The 21,187-nt window shown below is 32.9% G+C and overlaps 1 protein-coding gene across 1 annotated transcript in view; it reads left to right on the top strand.

The window, feature by feature from the left end:
• The first annotated feature begins 1,638 nt into the window (after positions 1-1,638).
• The window catches only part of LOC109066573 (lysine-specific demethylase 4B-like), a 57,260-nt gene continuing 37,711 nt past the window's right edge, over positions 1,639-21,187 (top strand). The window contains exons 1-6 of the mRNA XM_042712284.1: positions 1,639-1,822; positions 5,100-5,496; positions 8,216-8,391; positions 9,354-9,468; positions 9,556-9,749; positions 16,685-16,734. Of these exons, the coding sequence (XP_042568218.1) occupies positions 5,119-5,496; positions 8,216-8,391; positions 9,354-9,468; positions 9,556-9,749; positions 16,685-16,734 (913 nt within the window). The 5' untranslated portion in view covers positions 1,639-1,822; positions 5,100-5,118. The remainder of the gene's footprint in view (positions 1,823-5,099; positions 5,497-8,215; positions 8,392-9,353; positions 9,469-9,555; positions 9,750-16,684; positions 16,735-21,187) is intronic.

Genomic DNA, 21,187 nt, shown 5'->3' with positions numbered 1-21,187 from the left:
AGGTGCAGTAGCTTTACTAGCGCACAATTTTTTACATTTTGGCTTTATTAAATCTCTTACCCTACGTCTTTATTGGTAACTAACTAAATTTAATCTAAAAATTTATTAACTAAATTTAATCTAAAAATTGATTAACTAACTAAATTTAATCTAAAAATTGATTCATTTTAACGTAATAGTAATTTACGTAAAAAGTAAACAAAATTTAAATGAACTAGCTATGCACTATAAAGATGTTTGCAACGTTAATCATTCAACAACTTTTTTGGCCAGCAGTTTTTCGTAATTTATGACGTTAACAAGCTTTTGTACAAATGCTATTAAGATCTGTGAATATAAGGTGCAGTAGCTTTACTAGCGCACACAAACTTTTTACATTTTGGCTTTATTTAATCTTTTATCGTACTGTCTTTATTGGTAACTAACTAAATTGAATCTAAAAATTTATTCATTCTAACCTCATAGTAATTTACGTTAATTCAACGTCCGTTGAAATTTTTTTTTTTCATCCATTTTGATAAACGACTAAATTTTTATACGCTCTGAAATTAATAGATATTATCCCTCTTTTTTCAGTTTCGTTAATTTGCTTCGCTGTTTAACTGCTGTATGTGCTTTAGAAACGGAGTGTCATTTTTCCACTAACTTCTGCCGTTATGCAAACAGTGGTCATGCGTGTGAAACCAATCCGCGATCTGCATTTCAGGTGCTGTTTTAAGTCGATCCCGGAACCGGTTTTAAGCGCTCCTACTCTGCCTTGACTTGTCGAAGGTTTTCGAGGTAAATCCTTGAAACGTTTTCCGCACAAACCCACAACAGTTTCTCATTCAGGAAGTATTTAATTGCATCGACTTTTTTGCCCGTTGACGTTCTTTGCTTGTTGTAAGAGTTATTATAGAATTTGCAAAATAAAATGCCTAAGGCTGCAGATAATTACCTTTTGTTTTATTATTTGTTTTCCTTAGTTATACCTCAACTATTTCTAATGTTTGCGTAGACTGGAGCTGTATATTCTGAAATTTGAAATTGTATATTTTTAGCACTTGTATTTTGCATTTTTATGTAGTGTTTGGTGCATAGCTATTTTCTTGCACTGGGGTGAGTGCTATATTTTTCAATAAACTGTATTGAACTTTTATATAAAATAAAACCCGTGTGATCTCTCTTACTTGTAAAACGCTCTGTGCGCATATCCACTTTATTTTGGAATAAAAAGCAAGCAGTTTTATTTGAATGTGCAAGACTTCCGGATGACAGAAACAAGGGGCGGGGCTTGAGAAGGGGCGGGGCTAAATAATAACGCACTGATTGATCGTTTTAATTAATATAAATACTATTTTGGAAAAATTCAGCAGCATAATGGACCGTTTTTGTTCAGAAATATAACTATTTATACGCTATGTTCTTTGAACATATTTCCACGTCGTTTAAATGGAAGCTTTTCTTATATTTGTAACGTTTTTAGCTGAAAACGTTCTAAAAACGGGAAGACTCTGGGATATAAACCGTATATGGCATATTCCATCAAACGCTGACGTACAATCAAAGTATGTCATACCGGAAGACACACTATTATGATTTCCGTGATAGTAGAAGGCACAAACACAACGCGAAAGGCCGGTTGAGCCGTCAATCGAACGCGTCAGCCAATGGGAGGCTACGCTTTGGTACGATCCAGCCAATCACGGCACACGTCGCGCTGCAGTGGGCGGAGATGCGGCCCAGCGCTGCCGAAACACTACCGAGCCTCTGGAATCCAGAAAACGGACAGAATCGAGAAGAAAACAGCGAAGAAAGAGCAAAAAACGACCCAGAGCAGGAGGTGAGAAGATATATACGCTCTACATAGCGCTTTCGAGTCGAGTCCGCGGACGCTGGAGGGGGTTTTATTGTTGTTTGGGATGTTAGAGAGCAGCTGTGTTGATATTGCTTGTCAAATCAGCAGCTGATACGCTGCTAGTGAGAAATATTAGCACACTAAAGCATTTGCATGTGAATACAGGCGTGCATTTGATGCATAAGTCATCGTGTGCGATGCATATGTATTGCTTTAATAGATTCGCGTGTTGTTTTTCATGCATTTCGCCTTAGTAGTCATGATGCATTCTGCTGTAGGCTGCACACATACACAAAGGCCATTTAAACCTCCATGTCTCGTGCTGACTGAACTTGAGCTGAACACCAGGAATTTGACATGCATTTTGAGATGAATTTTGCATGCAATTGTTGATTATTTATTGCATGCATGTATAATATGGACTGTAACACAGATACTTTAATTATATCTTATCAAAATAAATATAAGCGATGCATTTTGCATGTACCTATTGTTTTTTTTTTTTTTTTTTTTTTTAAAGGAGTAGATAACCAAAAATTAATATTTGCTGAAAATGTATTCACCCTCAGGCCATCTGAGAATTAAATGGGTTTGTTTCTTCATCAGATCAACAGAGGAAGTGTTATTATGAATTATGGACTCATATTTTTACTGTTGAAGTTAAAAATGTCTTGATGGTGCTTGGTTTGTGTGTGAGCTGGGATGAGTTTTCATGCAGTTATTGATTATTTTGTTCAAGCATGCAAAATCTTTTAAGGTACAGCACAGGCAATAGCGTAGTTATTAAAATATAATTTAACATAACATGGTGATTTAATGTTTTCACTGTCAGAGAGAGCATGAAATCAGGTTCTCGTGCACTTCTGCTTTGTTTGGACCACTTCTGTTTCCAAGAAGTGACTAAAGAAGGGAAAAAAAACGAATACACTGCTTGTTCGTATTTGATTTCTGGCTGTAATATTTTCACTTATTAATAGTCATTTTGCTTTGTCTGTATTTCCATGCCATTTAAATCATAATGCCTTGAAGTCACTTCATTTAAATCTGCGCTCCTTCATGACATGCGTCTTTTGCATAAGAAAATATCATGCAAAACATCATGGCTGCCAGACTCTCTGATAGCTAGCTAACTTTTCTGGCATATCTTCATTACTGATGTGCACAATAATCTGGTTTCTTATGCGGAATCATGCAAAGATCTCTTTTTCACGGCTGTATGGTGTTTTGCATCATTCCTGTGCTTGTTGAGCTCATGGTTTGTGTGTTTCTGATGAAAGCGTGTGCAACAGGTCAGACGAGGATTTCAGCGCAGAGACCGTAATAATGGCTCTGAGATTTTAGCTTTGGGCACTTTGGTAATTGGCCTGTTCTGAACACGTTCGTTTTCAATGCTTTTATTTTGTAATCTTTTTAAAATCATCATCATTTAAAAAAAAAATTAAAAAAAAAATAAATAAATATATATATAATTTTCTACATGGCTTGAATTGGAAAAAAAACCCCCAAAAACAATTATATTAATTCACAGATTTGTTTTATTTATAGCCTGGTTAATTTAGGTTTAATTTATTTAATTTCAGGACTGTTTATTCTTGAAAAGTAGTTTAAAATGTTATGATTAAAATAATAATAATAATAATAATAATATGAATTTGAGGTTTTTGTCACCATTTAAAAACCGATTTCTGATAGTGATGTTTATTTATTCAGGATTATTTTTATATTTTTGTATTTCTGTCTTTTAGGGCCTGAAAAATACACTTTCTCATATAATTTATATAAACTGTATCTTAAAATATTAATATATATATATATATATAAAAATAAGAATTTCATGGTCATAGACGAGTTATTTATCAACGACCAGCTATTATTTATAATTGACTGAATTGAAGAAAAAATGTACACAGATTAGTTTTAAATTTGTAATTAGTTTTAAACTTTTTAGGCTTATTTTCAGATATTTGTATTTCTGTCTGTAAATACTTGACTTAAATACACTTATTCATACATTCATATAAATTGAAACCTAAAATATTGATGTTAGAAAATACATTTTTTTAGAGTAAAGTTATTTCTCAACTACCAACTATCATTTATGATGAGTGAATTTAACAAAATAAAGGTTAGTTTCATACTTAAGTTTATAATTAGTTTTTGTTTTCTTAGTTCATCTCAGGCTTAATTTTTGTGTTTCTGTCTTTAAGGGCCTGAAATAAATAAAGAAGTCTCTTCTGCTCATCAAGGCTGCATTTATTTGATCAAAAATACAGAAAAAAACAGTAATCTTGCAAAATGTTATTAGAATATAAAATAATGTTTTCTATTTTAATATCCTTTAAAATATAATTTATTTCTGTGATGCAGCGCTGAATTTCCATCAGCTATTACTCCAGTATAAACTGTCACATGATCCTTCAGAAATCATGATAATATGCTGATTTATTATTCAAATTATCAACAGTTGTGCTGCCAAATATTATTTTTGGAAAACTGTGATACTTTTTTCAGGATTCTTTGATGAATAAAAAATTAAAAAGAACAGAATTTATTCAAAATGTAAATCTTTTCTAACAATATAAATCTTTTCTATCACTTCTTATTAATTTAACACATCCTTGCTGAATAAAAGTTTTAATTTCTTTAAAAAAAAAGAAATAATAAAAATGTACTGACCCCAAACTTTTGAACGGTAGTGTATATTTTTAGAAAATATTTCTATTTTAAATAAATGCTCATCTTTTTATCTTTTTATTCATCAAAAAATTCTGAAAAAAGTATCACAGGTTCCAAAAAAATATGAAGCAGCTGTTTCCAACATTGATCATAAATCAGCATATTAGAATGATTTCTGAAGATCATGTGACACTGAAGACTGGAGGAATGATGCTGAAAATACAGCTGCACATCACAGAAATAAATTATCTTTTTAATGTATATTAAAATAGAAAAAGGTTATTTTACATCAGAATAATATTTCACAATATAAAATTTTTTCCCCTCTGTTTTTTAACAAATAAATGCAGCCTCGATGAGCAGAAGAAACTCCTTTAAAAACATAAAAAATCATCCTGATCCCAAACTTTTGACCAGTAGTGTAAATTAAAACCTAGCCTATATGATGATGTTAGAAAATAAACTTTTATAATTTATAATCAGCATTTTTAGTTTGTCTCAGCGCAGTTTTTCTCTGAATGGTTGTAATTATTTGTAATAGTAGTGTTGGTATAAATTGGTAATGTTTTTGTATTTGCGTCCACAGCTTTAGCTGACCTGCAGTCATGGACCCGTCTTTACCTCCAGACCCGAACCCAGAGCCTGAACCGGCTCCAGATGTCACTCAACAAGCAGACACCGCTCACGGTTCACCTGTCCAACCCACCCTGGACTCGAGCCCGCAAGCGCAGCAGGAACCGCTTTCAGATCCGGCCCAGGAACCGTCTGAAGAACCGACCCTGAACCCAGAAATAAAGCCAGAGCCGTCAGCACCAGAACTCACACCAGAGGCACCGGCTCCAGCACCGGCCCCGGGCCCACCTCCAGCGGCCAACTCCTACAAGATCATGACCTTCAGACCCACCATGGAGGAGTTCAAGGACTTTGGGAAGTACATCGCTTATATCGAGACCCAAGGAGCTCATCGAGCCGGTCTGGCAAAGGTATCGAATGGAAGTTAAATTTCAATTTACGTTTTAAGTTCAATGGAATTTTAATTGAAGTTAAATTTAAATTACATGAAAAGTACTACATTTAAATTTAAAAGTAAAGTTTATTCATTTCTTAGTATCATGAATAACAATAAACAGCACTTTTTGACTGGATTTATTAATCTAGGTTAATGTTAATTTTAGTGCTGTCAAACGATTAATCGTATACAAAATAAAAGTTTTTGTTTGTGTAATATATATGTGCATTCTGTGTATATTTATTATGTGCATATATAAATACACACACGCAGCATATATTTTGAAAATATTTATGTATTTACATTCATTTAATTTATATTATATATAAATATAAATTGTCCTGGCTGGTTCATCATTAAAGAAAAAGACGACAGAAAAAGGGGGCGCTAATGCAATCTATTTTTGCTTATAAGAAACAGTGTTGCCAAGTCTGTGGTTTTGAATTGGGCAACTTTAACACTTTTGCCGGGGATTGTTTTGCATGTCCACAGGTTGAAAAATGACCTCAATAATGAATATTTAGCCCCCTGAAAATGTGAATTTTACCAGGGGAACCCCACCAAAACATGTGTATTTTATCCCCTGAAGTTATTTTGGGCGGGTTTTTTTTTTGTGAAAACCTGGCAACCCTGATAAGAGACCGAAACTGACGCGTGTGGGCTCGTGATGGCAAGCAAAAGACGTGAAGATAAAGGTGGTTTGGATAGAAAAAAAGCAAACAGTTACATCAGGTTACCTTTGCCCGCCTCTCTCACTATACACAGCATGTAGCCTATAGCACTGTAGTAAAATCCCAGGTCCGAGTAAATAAAGTAGCGTATAAGGTGATCAGTCTGATTAACATGACACACACACACACACACACACAGATATATGAATACTCAAAGAATTCTGTTGTTTCAGATTTCTAGATTCTAGGTTTATGTTTATTATTGTAATGCATTTTGCATTCTGCTCTTTTTATGTAGATTTCAAGTATTTTAGTTCATACAATAATACATTTATTTCAATCCTCTGTTGAAAAAAAAAAAATAGAAACCATCACATAATTTGCAATGGTTTTACTGGTTATAATGAAAATCGTATTGGTTTTAATGGAAACTGTACTGGTGCAGGTTGGTCTCTACTGGTAATTGGTCGCCTTCTATTCATAGCTTTTGTTAAAGTTACTAAATCCTAATGTAATATGTCCCAAAACACACAACAGGAAACCATTATTTAATGGTTTTAATGGTTAAAAGTTGATGGTTTGTAGTTGTATTTGTACTGGAAATCATTCAAATTACATAACATATTTTTCTTATATATATATATATATGCATTTGTGTCTATTTAGATATACATAATAAATATACACAGTACACAAACACATATTATGTAAACAAAAACTTTTATTTAGGATTCGATTAATCATTTGACAGCACTAGTTAATTTATAAATATGCAATTTTTAATTTGTTTATTCATAATTAACTAAAATTAGTTTGTTAAACTAGAACATTTAAAACAATTGACATAAAACTAGATCAATAAATGCTGTAAAAGTATTATTTCTTGTAATTTCTAAAAAACTAGTGTTAACGTATATAATTTAATGTGACCTCAAGTGGATTATTACTTTTATAAAACAGTGACATTTTTAATGTTTATAATATAAAGTGTTAATTGTAAAATACAATTACATTTAATCCAATTTAATAAAATATTATAATGCATATCAATAAAATAACAACATTTAGCAATTCTTATGTTTTCATTGAATTATGTGTGTACATATAATGATTAAAATAATAATTTCTACATTTTTGTATTGAAGGACCTGACGTTTTCATATATACATGCATATAAATTCAACCTTAATGTATTGATGTTAGAAAATAAAAATTACGTAAAAACATTGAAAAATAAAAAGTTTTTATAGAAGAATATTTACTTTTTTAAATGTATTTTTTTTTATCTAACTCATTTTGTCCAGGCTCATTATTAAAATGAACAATTACAGATAATTACAATACATATTTTTTAGAGCACTTATTAATCTAAATATTATTAAAATAATCACAAAATGTAAGTTTTCTCATTTGCTTTCACTAAATTATGTGTACTTGTATTAGTTTTATATCAGTATTAATATTTTAATGTTAAATAAGCATTTTTTTAATATAACTTATCTTCTCCAAACTCATTACTCACCATTAAAATGAGCAAATATTGATCTAAATAGAATTAAAATAATAAATAAACTTAGCAGCTTTCTTATTTGTTTTCATTATGTTGTATGTGGGCTATATCGATAGACAACAATAATACTTTTTTAAAATTAAAAAAATCTTATTTTCTTCAGACTTTTCCTAATTAAAGTTAAGAGATGCACATAAAATCCCAACCCGTATGACTTTTACAGCATTTATTTATCTTGGTTAATGTTAATTCTTACATATCGTAATACATTTTTAACATTTCAATTGTATAAATTATCATTAATGTTTTATGAATGAACAGAAATTAACAATAAACAGTAATATATCTGTATAAATTAACATTAACCTTGAATAATCAATTCTGTAAATGCATTTTTTCATGTCTTCTGAATGCTAAGATCAGAAGTCATTTTTGTTTTCTAAGGACGTGAACAAACATGATGAAAAAGGCTTGTGTCAGTTATCTAACTGTAGGGTTATTTTCTCGCTCAGGTTATTCCACCGAAGGAGTGGAAGCCGCGGCGTTCCTATGAGACCATTGAAGAGATGGTCATTCCTGCTCCCATCATGCAAGTGGTGACCGGCCAATCAGGACTCTTCACTCAATACAACATCCAGAAGAAGTCCATGACGGTCGGAGAATATCGCAAACTGGCCAATAGTAAAAAGTACGCTTTGTTTGATCAAATCAAATTTTTATAATGTATACAATGTGGTTTCTTTGTAAAGTTGACCTCTCTTATCTGGACCTTTATGTTAATAACATGACTAAAATTTAAGATCAAAATCATTGTTTTTTGGGGGTTTTGTTAATTTTTCGAAAAAAGTGACTGAATGGTGAAGTACACGACCAATCAAAAGGTTTTGACCAGTAAGATTTTTAATGTTTTGTTTTTTTTTTTTTAAAGACGACTCTTCTGCTCACCAAACAGAACAGCATTTATCTGAAATAGAAATCTTTTGTAACATTATAATATGTGTTTATCATCACCTTTGATCAATTTAAAGTATGCTTGCTAAATAAAAGTATTAATTTCTATAATTTCTTCCCCATAAAAAAATACAAATAATTATTATTCTGACTCCCAAGTTTTTGAATGGCAGAGTGTATAATGTTACAAAAGCTTTTTATTTGAGAAAAATGCTGATCTTTGGATCTTTCTATCCATCAAAGAATCTTAAAAAAAATTACTTAACTGTTTTAAATATTATTAATAATAATAATAATAATAAATGTGTCTTAAGCAGCAAATCAGCATATTAGAATGATTTCTGAAGGATCATGTGACACTGAAGTAAAAATACAGCTTTGAAATCATATTTACAGGAATAAATTACAGTTTAAAATATATTCAAATAGAAAGAAGTTATTTTAAATAGTAAAAATATTTCACAATATTACTGCTTTTGCTGTATTTCTGATCAAATAAATGCAGGTTTGGTGAGCCGAAAGGTATTCTTTAAATAGCATTAAAAATCTTACTGTTCAAAAACTTTTGACTGGTACTGTAGATTTAATGTAAATGTAATACTAAGTTTGAGAAGTTTGCGCTTTTACTACAGCAAGTGTTTCATTGGTTCTTCGAGCTTAACTTATACTTAAACTTTGTGTTTTCTTCACCAATCTCAGGTACTGCACCCCTCAACACAAGGACTTTGATGACCTGGAAAGAAAGTACTGGAAAAACTTGACGTTTGTGTCGCCCATTTACGGCGCCGACATTAGCGGGTCCCTCTATGACCCGGTTAGTCACCTTTACTATGATTAGTGTTTAATAGACAACTATGGTTTTATTCATTTGCATGTGTTTATGATGTTTTCTCTTCATCAGGAAATCACAGAGTGGAACATCAGCCATCTGAATACTCTTCTGGACATGGTGGAGCAGGAGTGTGGGATCGTCATTGAGGGCGTCAACACACCCTACCTGTACTTCGGCATGTGGAAAACCACTTTCGCCTGGCACACGGAGGACATGGACCTCTACAGCATCAACTACCTGCATTTCGGCCAACCAAAGTCCTGGTGAGTGTCCTACATTCACTATATATGTGCGTTTAGTTTGTTGGCCGTTTTAAACACTTGAACTACATTAAAGTGATTAAGTGTGACCAGATTTAGTCATTTTGCTGGTATTTTACCAGAAAGTGACTTGACTTCGTTTTCCTTTCATGTGCATTTGGTAAATTTGAGTATAATTTTAATTGTAATTATAATTTTTAAATATATTTTAGAAATCGATTTTTACGTTTTATATAAAAATGCACTCTAAAAATCTAAAAAAATTAAACAATTTGATAAAAAAAATATATGTTGCAGTAACACACTTAATAAATATAAATAATATAAGCCTAATATTTCTACTTTTAATGATCTTACAAAAAAAAAAAAAACCCCACAAAAATACATTAAAGGTTTTTTTTCTGTAAAATGACTAGAAATCATCTTTTTTATATATAAAATTTTAGGAATCAGTGTTTTATGTGGTAAACAATAGTATGCAACTAAATCTGTTGGAAACATTAATATATGGAGGTTTATAAGCATTACTTAGAGATAAAAACAAGTCATTGCACTTAAAATTGTTTGCTTTCTTTTCTTGTGCATTCAATAGATTTGTGCATAATTTTATATGTATATATATATATATATATATATATATATATATATATATATAATATATATATATATATATATATATATATATATATAACATAACATTTTAGGAATCAATATTTTATGTGATAAAAAAATATTATGTCACAGATGTTGATGAAAATGTTACATTAATATTTTGTTAAAATTTCCATATCTGTAGGGTTTATAGCCTAATCATTTTTCATTACTTAAAGTTAAAAACAAGTCAATTTTATATCATATTTGCTTTCTTTTCTTGTGCATTCAATACATTTGTGTATAGTTATAATTAAAAAAATATATATACGTTTTCGTAATCAATTTGTTTGTGGTAAACAATATTAAGGCACAAGTACTGTAAAAAATATTTCCTTATCTGGAGGGTTTATAAATCATTTTGCAGTACTGTTAAAAACAAGTCATCACACTTAAAGTTGTTGTATTTGCTTTCTTTTCATGTGCATTCGATACTTTTGTGTAGAATTATAATTTTTAAATATATTGTAGAAATCAGTTTTTGTGTGGAAAATAGTATTTTGCCACAAATGCTGTTGAAAACATTAATATTTTTTTTTAAATAATTAAATATCTGGAGGGTTTATAAATCATTTTGCATTACTTAGTTAAAAACAAATCATCATCATTACAATTGTTGCATTTGTTTTCATTTCTTATGCATCAAATACATTTGTGTATAATTATAATTTTTATAAAGGTTTTATATGTGCATTTAGTTGAATTCTAAAGATTCAACGAAGTTTGTCTGCCTTTTTTTTATTGCAGACATTACATCACAGTGATAAAGTATGATCAGATTTGGTCATTTTGGCAGTGTTTAACCAAAAAGTGATTTGATGCTTGCCATATATGGGGCTTGTGAAGATAAAATTGCGGTCCATCAGTTTGATTGAAATTTAGTGTCTCAGAAACTAGATTATATTCTTGATTTTACAGTACCAACTTGTCATGGGTGCAGTATGAAAAACCTTAACTTGGGGGCACTGTTGTCATTCACATCGGCCGTAGACGTTCGGGATGATGTCATCGAGACAGATGAATCATGTGGCGTTTGCTTTGTCTCACTGTATCTCGCTCTTGCCGCAATTTCAGAGGCACTTGGTTGTGAAGTAAATCCTCTAGAGGATCGTTAGGGATGATGTATATGTATATGACCTATGCTTTCATTCAGTGGATAGAAAGATAAATGTACATTGAAATCAAGGTTTTGATAAGAAGAGCAATTTCAAGTCAATTGTGGACTAAAAGATGTGGAAACCAAGCATAACATGCCTTGATCCAAATCCAAATGCTGTTGAAATTACTTGGTATTCTGATGGTTTGTTTTCCTGAAGTACAGCTTGACTTTTCCTCTCCGTTCTTGCGGAGAGATGCTTTAATACTGTATTTTGAAGTGCAGAATACACAATTTTCCAGCTGGGCGTCTTTCCTGTGCTATTTCTACATATGAGACTTTTTTCTTCACTTATTTTCTTCCCTCACTCTCATTTTGTATCTTCTCCTTGGTGTATCTCTCTCATTTTTCCCCTCTTTCAAAAAAAATGCAAGTGTGGGTTAGAGTGCCCTGGGTTTGTTTTGTCTTAAAGAAACCGCGTTCATTAGACGCAGTTGTTCTGTCAGTGTCTCAGGCTGTCGTACAGAGGGATATTTCATGCATCTGGGAGTCTTGTGTCTTTTAATCAAGCTGGAAAGCAGTAGTCAATCAATGGTGGTTTTTTTTTTTTTTTTTTGCTTTGGAAAAATTAATTTAAAACTGGTCAATGTTGTAGGAACATCTGGGCTTCAAAACATGCGTGAGATGAAAAGCATAATAGGTTGCATCACGCAAAACTTAAGTAGAAAGTATAAAGCAAAGCTCCCATTAAATGGTAGTGTTTCCTATAATTGAAAAGTCCAATTTATTAAGTGAATTATTTTGTATTAATATATTTTTTATGATACTGAGTGCTAAAATATTTTTTGGTTGTGAGTGTAATCTATAGAAAGTGCACTTTAAAATTGTTAAACGATGATCACTAACAACTGGGAAAGCTGTTGAAATGCAAAGCTTACAAGTAGGTATTAAAAATAGTTTAGAAATTCAGTTGTATTTTTATGTAATTGAAAGTTAGTTGTTCGGGATGGAAAACTAACTAGTTTTCCATAAAATCAAATAATTTTTCATACTAAACTTTTAGAAACACATGCACTCTTTTGTCAGATCCTTTAATAAAAGTGCACGGACAATGACTAGTGCTTTTTATACCAAAAAAAAGTCTCTGGCAAGATGTTATATATCTAACATCTGTCATTTTTATCCTCACAATTTAGTAGAAGTACATAAATCCATCAATGTAAATGTTACACAAATGCAACTGCATCTTTTTGCTTTATGGAAAGTTGTTGAATTCTTGATTTAATTAAGCTTGTTAGCACTATGGACCCTCATTTTAAAAATAGTGTTATTGACCATTTTATTTTGTGCATAGCTACAAATTGCAACAGAGACCTCTGACCTTGCAGTGCATGCAAAAATAATGTTTCTATAATGAAAAAAGTTCAGTTCCCTGATCAAAAGATGTGGGAACCATAAAACTGTGAATAGTAAATGTAAATGCATGAGGTAACATCAAGGGCTCCTCATTTGAAAGTTGCACTAGGGCCAGATTTAATGCTAGTGCTTGACACTGGTCTCTGTAGAGTTTAAGGCATTGACATGAATCATGTTGAAAGGGTTGTAGTGTTTTTGGGTCAAGCTCTGGTAGGCACAGGTGTCCAAATGGATAAGGGTACAAAACGGTAATTCTTTAAGAGGTCTTGCTTGCTCTCTTGAGTATCTTTCCGTCTCCATTTCTTCTGTGTCCTCATATCTCTCTGAAGTGTTAGCTCTTGATGTCTCTAGCTAAGCATTCTCTCTTTCTCCTGCTCTCTGGAGGCCTTATCTCAAGTTAACTCTCCGCATAGCGGAGAACGGCAAGGCTTGTGCACAGAAAAAAAGAAAGAGGAGAAAATTTACTCACCCTTCAACTCAGCTTAATGCAACTATGCGTGCGCTTGTCCTCCACACCCAAACACCCCCTTCTGCTTTTGAAATTGAATCCGTTTTACTTTTCTGGTAATTACAGTATGTTAAAGTGTGTGTGGTAGCTGTTTGCCTAACCCCCTGTTCAGCCACTGTGAAATTAACTTCATTCGCCTCTAACTCTCCTCCCATCAAAGTCATAATTCTCGCAGCCTCCTGAGATCTAGTGTCAGATTCTTAAAGATTGCGGAGTGGCCCAAAGTGGTGCGCACGCTGCCGGAAATAATCACTGAGAGAGGGAGTGCCGCAGCCAAGGGAATTGCTTGATTCTTATAGCTTGTTTTCTTGTTCTTGTCCTCTTCAAGATGATGACAAATAAAATCTTAACGCTGCCAGCGGCGTCTGTGCCGTTTGGCAGGTAGGGGATTTGTGTTGCCGCCGTGGGACTGGAGAGATCTTGCATCTAGGAAGTGAAGTATAGAATTGTTTCATGGGCCATAAATGAGGTAAATGGGATGTATCCCTTACATACGCCCAGGCACCCAACTACCCATGTCTCAAAATCTCAAACGGTGTTTAGTGGGCGCTTCTTGTTCGTTTCGTTGTTCCGGTGGTGCCTGAGGATCCTCAAGATGCTAGAGGCTTTCCTCCATGTGGGGGTTTCCTGTCACACCAAGCCAAGCCCCTCAGATTTAGCTTGATTTCTGGTGCCCCCGGTGTGATTTTTGTCAATATTTGCCCTCCTCCACAGGCAGTTCCAGATCGAATAAAGCTTCTGCAACTATCGGTTGCCAGATAGAGTTACTGTCAGCTTGATCTGGTGGGGTTAGTGAGGTGTAAGGATACTCCTGCTGGCAGGAAGCATTTGTACCCTAATTACAGCTGCCCATCAGATCCACCTTTTATCTGCAAGAAAAGGAGAGAAAGAGCCATCTAATAATTATTGATCTGTGGTGGCACCTCAAACACCAAATTGAATCCGTTACCGCTAGTGTCCTTAGAGTTGGGGTGCTTGTGGCCAGCCGTTCGATTTTCCAATGGCTCCGTCTTTGGTGTTCAAGGCAGTTCCCAATACATGCAACAGTGCACCACATCATGGGAATTGATTAGCATTCATATTTGCTGTAGGTGGAGGCCATTTATTGGCATCTCACTGCTTTGTTATGTTACAAGACACTGTATAACGGTTTTAAGTAGTTCACTTTTAGTCTCTAGATCCCTGGGTGGTTAGATTTGGTATTAAATGTTTTTGAATACAAGAATGCTAGAATCCCGTGCTATTAGTGTAATATATGCATGTAGATCCCTACTAGGGGTGTAATGGTTCTTGGTAAAAAATCAAACCGTACTGTTTTCCACCCACAGTTTAGAACGCACTTGCACCACGATTCAACTTAAATCTGACAATGCATCTGTAATATGTCTTGTTAAAGATAACATGTAAAACAGACAGAGTTCGGCTAATGTGTGTTTCTGTCGATGGATACACATTCTGGCTTCCCAATACATTACAACAGCAGCGATAAACAAAAAAAGAAATGTGGACAAACCTGTCACTCTTTGTAAACTTTGTTCAATGCGAGTGCTGCATGCTGGAATATGACCAGTCATTTATGCCATAATCACCCAGGTCTTGATAGTGCAGGTGAGACCTGAAGAGCATATGCTGCTATCTGGGTTTAAACTAAACTCATTTAAACCTTGCCAGTTTAAACATTAAAGATCCAGAAGACGCGAATGAGTAGATTTGCCTGTGCGCTCATCTGTATCGCCAAACACGCATCTCGGAGAGCGCTCAAATACTGAGTTCTCTTTCAAATCTTTAGCTTGAATGGACAAAATTCACACAAAAATTATGTCAACATGCCTGTCTTGGTGAGTATCCCAGCAGACATTACAATATCAGTGTACTAGTCCGAGTATTGTCTTAAAGTGATAGCACTTCCTTATTGTTAATCCAACAACAAAATACAAGGAAAACACTCACTGCTCTTGATTGAATAGCTTTTGTAACTTTGATAAGGATTCATCTTTCATTTATACAGTGAAATATGCAATATTGTTTTACATTTGATTACTTTATTCAAATTCTGTACCTAAAAACTAATGTTAGACCTACCCAAAAAACCTGAAAAGCACTGTTTATTTTATTAGTATCTTTGCTCGGTTGTATTTATTTGTGCTGTTTCTTGTAGTTTGATTATTTCTTCTTATTTCTTTAACAGTATAGACCTCTTTTCCCTAAAATAGCACATACTGAACCATGTGGAAACGGTGTCTCTAAAACGATGATATGAACCGAACCACAAGTAATGTGCACTACTCCTAATTCCATAATTATCTCAATATGTTCGCATCTGACTTTCCATCTCCTTAGATCTAATTTCCACCTTGTTCTTGTTCCTGTCTGGTTAGTGCATAGCCATGTCAAGCGCTTTCAGTTCCCATCCCCTTTGTTTTCCCCTATAATTCTTGTACTTTTTCTCCTGTAACTTTTCAGTAAAAGCCACAACACATTGTGAAATAAAACAAACCCCTTCTTGTACATCCCATCAGCTGCATACAAACACAAACGTCTAATCCGTCCACTTGGTATTCAGCTGACTTTCAGATGATCGTGCGCTTGTGTAGAGAAAACCACTGCTGTGAAATTGGCCTGTGTTTAACTGGAAAATGCCACTCGCCCATAAAATCCCTGTTTTGCCTCCTGGCGCCAGTAGAGGGCAGTGTGGCGCTTCTCAAACCCCTCCTGAAGCCATTGTGAATGTGTGATTTGGAGCTGGAGCCCAGGGGAGAGTGATGCACTGGATTTACATTTGCGTTCGAGGCCTCGGGAGGGTTTCAGCTCTCCGGAAACTTGAGGAAATAATTAGGCTAATACAGACAATGTCAATAACAACGTCAAGCGAATTGAATACAGACAATGTCAATAACAACGTCAAGCGTATTGAACCTTTAGTGGCACAGAAGATATTGTGCTGTTTCCTTCTCCAGCAAAATCGTTTCAAATTAAGCAGCACAGCACAATCTGTATCAGCGTTGCGCGTGTTTGAGCCGATTAGCTGAAATAAATTGGCTCTTGCGCAGTAATTTCCCAGGCTTTGTCTCGGTGACGTTTGAGTGCTTTGTCTTTAAACTAGCGTGTGACTGGTGAATGTGAAATAGGGGTGAAATGTTCTCTGCGTGTTCTCTGTGTGATGTTCAGAGAGCAGTTCTCACAGAGAGGCGTCTCGCTGTGCGTCCCTCCAGTGTCTTTTCCATTGATCCCGTTAATTGATCTCTGTTTTTTTCTTCCTCACCGCAGGTATGCCATTCCTCCCGAGCACGGCAAGAGGTTGGAGCGGCTGGCGCAAGGTGAGACCTCACATCTGTTCGTTAGCATGTCTTCATGTAGAAGTGGAACTTGTTAGGTTAGGCGATCAAAACATAGGTCATTTACATACAGAAGTCTTAAAGGAAAAGGAGCGGAAACAGAAATAACTTTGGAAACTTTTTGTTCCATCCTTTTTTTTTTTTTTTTTTCTGGTGCAACAAATATAAATTTTATGTATGTATACACACACACACACACACATGTATAGACATACACATCCGCACACGCACATATACATTAAAAATAATAAACAAAAAATTAAAATGATTATAAAACATAACAAAACTAAAATATACATCTAATATATAATAAGTCAATATAAATGTATTATATATATATATATATAGTACAGGTCAAAAGTTTGGAAACATTACTATTTTTAATGTTTTTGAAAGAAGTCTCTTTCTGCTCATCAAGCCTGCATTTATTTGATCAAAAATACAGAAAAAAACAGCAATATTGTGAAATATTATTACAACTTAAAATAATAGTTTTCTATTTGAATATACTTTTAAAAAATAATTTATTCCTGTGATGCAAAGCTGAATTTTCAGCATCATTACTCCAGCCTTCATTGTCACATGTAACATCCAGTCTATCACATGATCATTTAGAAATCATTCTAATATTCTGATTTATTATGAGTGTTGGAAACAGTTCTGCTGTCTAATATATTTGATGAATAAAAGGTTAAAAAGAACTGCATTTATTCAAAATAAAAAGAAAATTCTAATAATATATATTCTAATAATATATTTTCTTTACTATCACTTTTTTATCAATTTAACACATCCTTGCTGAATAAAAGTATTGATTTTATTTAAAAAAAGAAAGAAAAAAAAATTACTGACCCCAAATTACTGACCAGTAGTGTATATTGTTATTACAAAATATTCATATTTTAAAAACATAGCTTCTTTTTTTAAATAATTTTTTTACTTTTTATTCATCAAAGTATCCTAAAAAAGTATCACATGTTCTGAAAAAATATTAAGCAGCAGAACTGTTTCCAACTTTGATAATGTCATCAATGATTTCCTACAGGATCTAAAAAAAAATTCAGCTTTGCATCACAGAAATAAATTATAATTTAAAGTATGATACATTTTAAAAAAACAATTATTTAAATTGTAATAATATTTCACAATATTACATTTTTTTTCTGTATTTTTGATAAAATAAATGCAGGCTTGATGAGCAGAAGAAACTTCTTTCAAAAACATTAAAAAATAATAATGTTTCCAAACTTTTGACCTGTACGTATGTACTATGTATAGGTATATAATATATATATAATGTGAATGTGTGTGTGTGTATATATTAGTTTGATTAGTTTATACACACACACACACACACACACACACACATACATTGAAGTCGTACAGTAAATTAGAATAATCTGTGAAATTTCTCAGTTTGTATTTTACTGAAGGAAGAAAGCCATACAAGTTTGAGGTTGAGTAAATAATGGCAGTAGTTCATTATCGGATTAAGTATTCCTGCCTGAAACAGGGAAAATCCTTTTCCACGGGTCTTTTCCTGCCCCAAATTACACAGACGAGACATCGCCATAATCCTGAATGAGGTGCCGGCAGAAAATCCTCTCCGCACCTCCCGAATTTTCGCAGTGCTGTCTAGGAAAGCCCTGGCGCCTGCCTGTGGTTGTGTGGATTATGAGATGTGAAGATGTTTGTGCGTCTCTGAGATCTGAGGCTGCTGTACTTCAAAACGCAAGCATAACCCACACACATGCTCCTGTCCCACTTAAACAAACACCCCGCTTCAAACCAGCCAGTCAACACTCGACATGAAGCAGGGTTTTCACACAGAGACGTCACACAGAGAACACGTGTATAAACACCAGCAGCGTTTCGACACCATTACTCCTTTTTTTTTTTTTCACCCTTTGATTATGATGAATTATGATTCATTTTACTGCCATCAAGCTATAATGCACTTCAGTTTTGATACTCTGAAATAATTTATCAATATATAGGATTATACAAAGATAGTATAAATCTTTTGGCTCATCTCTTTTAGGATTCTGCGAGATTTTCCAGTTTTTTAATAAAGTATTTAAAATTTTATATTATTACCATATATATATATATATATATATATATAAATAAATTTCAAGTGCTAACTTACTGGTGAATTATGATTGTAATATAAAAAAATTAATAAATATCTAAATATTAAATTACTTTGTTTATTCTGTTCTTTGGATATAAATGCAAGTTGATTTTAAGTGTTCGATTTTATATTTATTTTTAATACATCTTGTAATTTTTGTAATAAATATTTTAACATTATATTTTATATAAACATTCTTAGTTCTTTTTTAATTTTTATTTATGCTGTGTTTTCTTTTTATTTTTTATATTAAATATTTTAACCGATTTAATAAATATTTTTAATGGTACATTTAGAACATATTTAAGTGCTATCTTATTGATTAATCACGATTGTAATAGATACATTTCCTATACAAATTATAAATATTTAATCTGTTTTGAACATTTTGTTTCAACTGTTCTTTATAGATAAAAACCAAGATGATTTTTAAATATTTGTATTTATCTTTATTTTAAAATAAGTAAATTTATTTTTATTTGTTAAATATTTTGTTGTATTTTATATATATTTTTAACTTTAATTCTTGTTATATATTATTTTATTTGTATCATTATTTCTAATAAATATTTTATCATTTTATACATTTTACATTTTATTCTTTTATTCATTTTTGAAATGCTATGTTTAGAATGATTGCAATATATATTTAAAATTACAAAATATTTTACTTTACTATATTATATATAAATTTTACAAAACTATTTTACTTAATATATAATTATATATATATATAATATATTAAAATTGTTTTATTTTTATAATGCATTTATACTAAATTTAAGTGTTAACTTTTTTGTTTTGATTTCTGTGTGAAACTCCACATGCGTTCCTGAAGGAGAGCCGCAATATTGAACTCAAACGGTTCTGAGGAGGGTCACAGAAACAGCAGTCTGTGCTAAAGCTTTCTGTTATGCAAAGCCTGATGCTGTAATGGTTTATGCAAAATTCCTGTACTTCATACCCCGCTTAAAGGCATTAGTTGCCTGGTTTTCACCAACACAGCGTCCTTTTCATCTGTTAAACCTGTCTTAAAGGACGAAACTAAGCAGCTCTTCAGCATAAACGAATGACAGTCTTACCTCAGCATCAGCTCTCCTCTGTTCTCCTGCTCTTCTAAAGACAGAGCATCTGATGATTTATTATTGAGTCACAGTGACTAACAGCGCTTCGGAAAGACAAGTCTCAGTCGGGCGATCCCGAACACGTTTAATGTTGTTTTGAAAGTGCGAGGCCTTTTTTAACTTGTATACCTTGTTTTAACAGGTCTGTTTTTGCTGTATGTATAATAGGAATGGAAGGAATGTATTTTGCGCAAAAGCAACACGAGAACAGAAGGAAAAAAACCAACTAGCATGAATTCAAACAATTTTGGCTGGAAATGTTTTATGGTTATATTGTTATATAGTTGAAAAAATTTTTATAGATATAAAATTAGATTTTTGTAAAATATCATGTTATTTGTTTTTTTTTTTTTATTTATAGATATAAAAATTTTTTTTGTAAAAATATCATGTTATTTATTGGTTGTGTAATTATTTGTGAATTAAATTTTTTTGCGAAATATTTTTGGTTTTGAAACTGTATTTGAAAATTTATAAATATTTTAAAATTTTTTAAAATTTGTTTTGAAACTGTATTTGTAATTTTATTATTATTTTTAAATGTTTTAACATTTGTTATATTTTATATTGTGTGTGTGTGTGTGTGAGAAACTGTTCACACGCAGCTTTTGCGTACAAATCCCGAAGAACAGCCGCTGCATTGATCGAAGAGATGCGAAACTTCACTTGTTTTAGCGAGATCTTGGAAACAATAGCTTGCTAAAATAGCAGACGTAGAAAAAGTTCTCTGCTAAGTGAAAATGACCCTAAATCTGCTATATTTAAGCCAGTAAAGCCACTTAATGGTGTGAGCGCTAATGATAGACGCCGCGGATGAATCACGCGTGTTTGTGCTGTTGTGGCAGTTATCAGACCTTTTCTCTGTGTCGTAATTACAATCAGTGGGCAGGAATGACGAGACTATTATAATAATCAAATGACCCCAGACTCACCCATCCAGCGCTTACCCGTAACCACAAAGTGACCCACAGCCGTCTGACGTGCCGCAGGCTTTTACCCATAACCTCAAAACCGGTGATTACACGTTACGCTCGTAATCAGCGCTCGCTCGCTTTACCGAGGCTCCACAGATGCTTTCACTGGAATAGCTTTACGTCGACTCTGTGCTAAAACCCTGCTGTAGACTGACACCATGCTAAACGCTAACATTCATGCTAAAAGACTGATTTGGAAAAGG

The sequence above is a fragment of the Cyprinus carpio genome, chromosome A22 (genome assembly GCF_018340385.1).
Source record: "Cyprinus carpio isolate SPL01 chromosome A22, ASM1834038v1, whole genome shotgun sequence".
NCBI classification, from domain to species: domain Eukaryota; kingdom Metazoa; phylum Chordata; class Actinopteri; order Cypriniformes; family Cyprinidae; genus Cyprinus; species Cyprinus carpio.
Note: the sequence above shows the minus strand (reverse complement) of the source record. Positions and strands in the feature narration are given on the sequence as shown.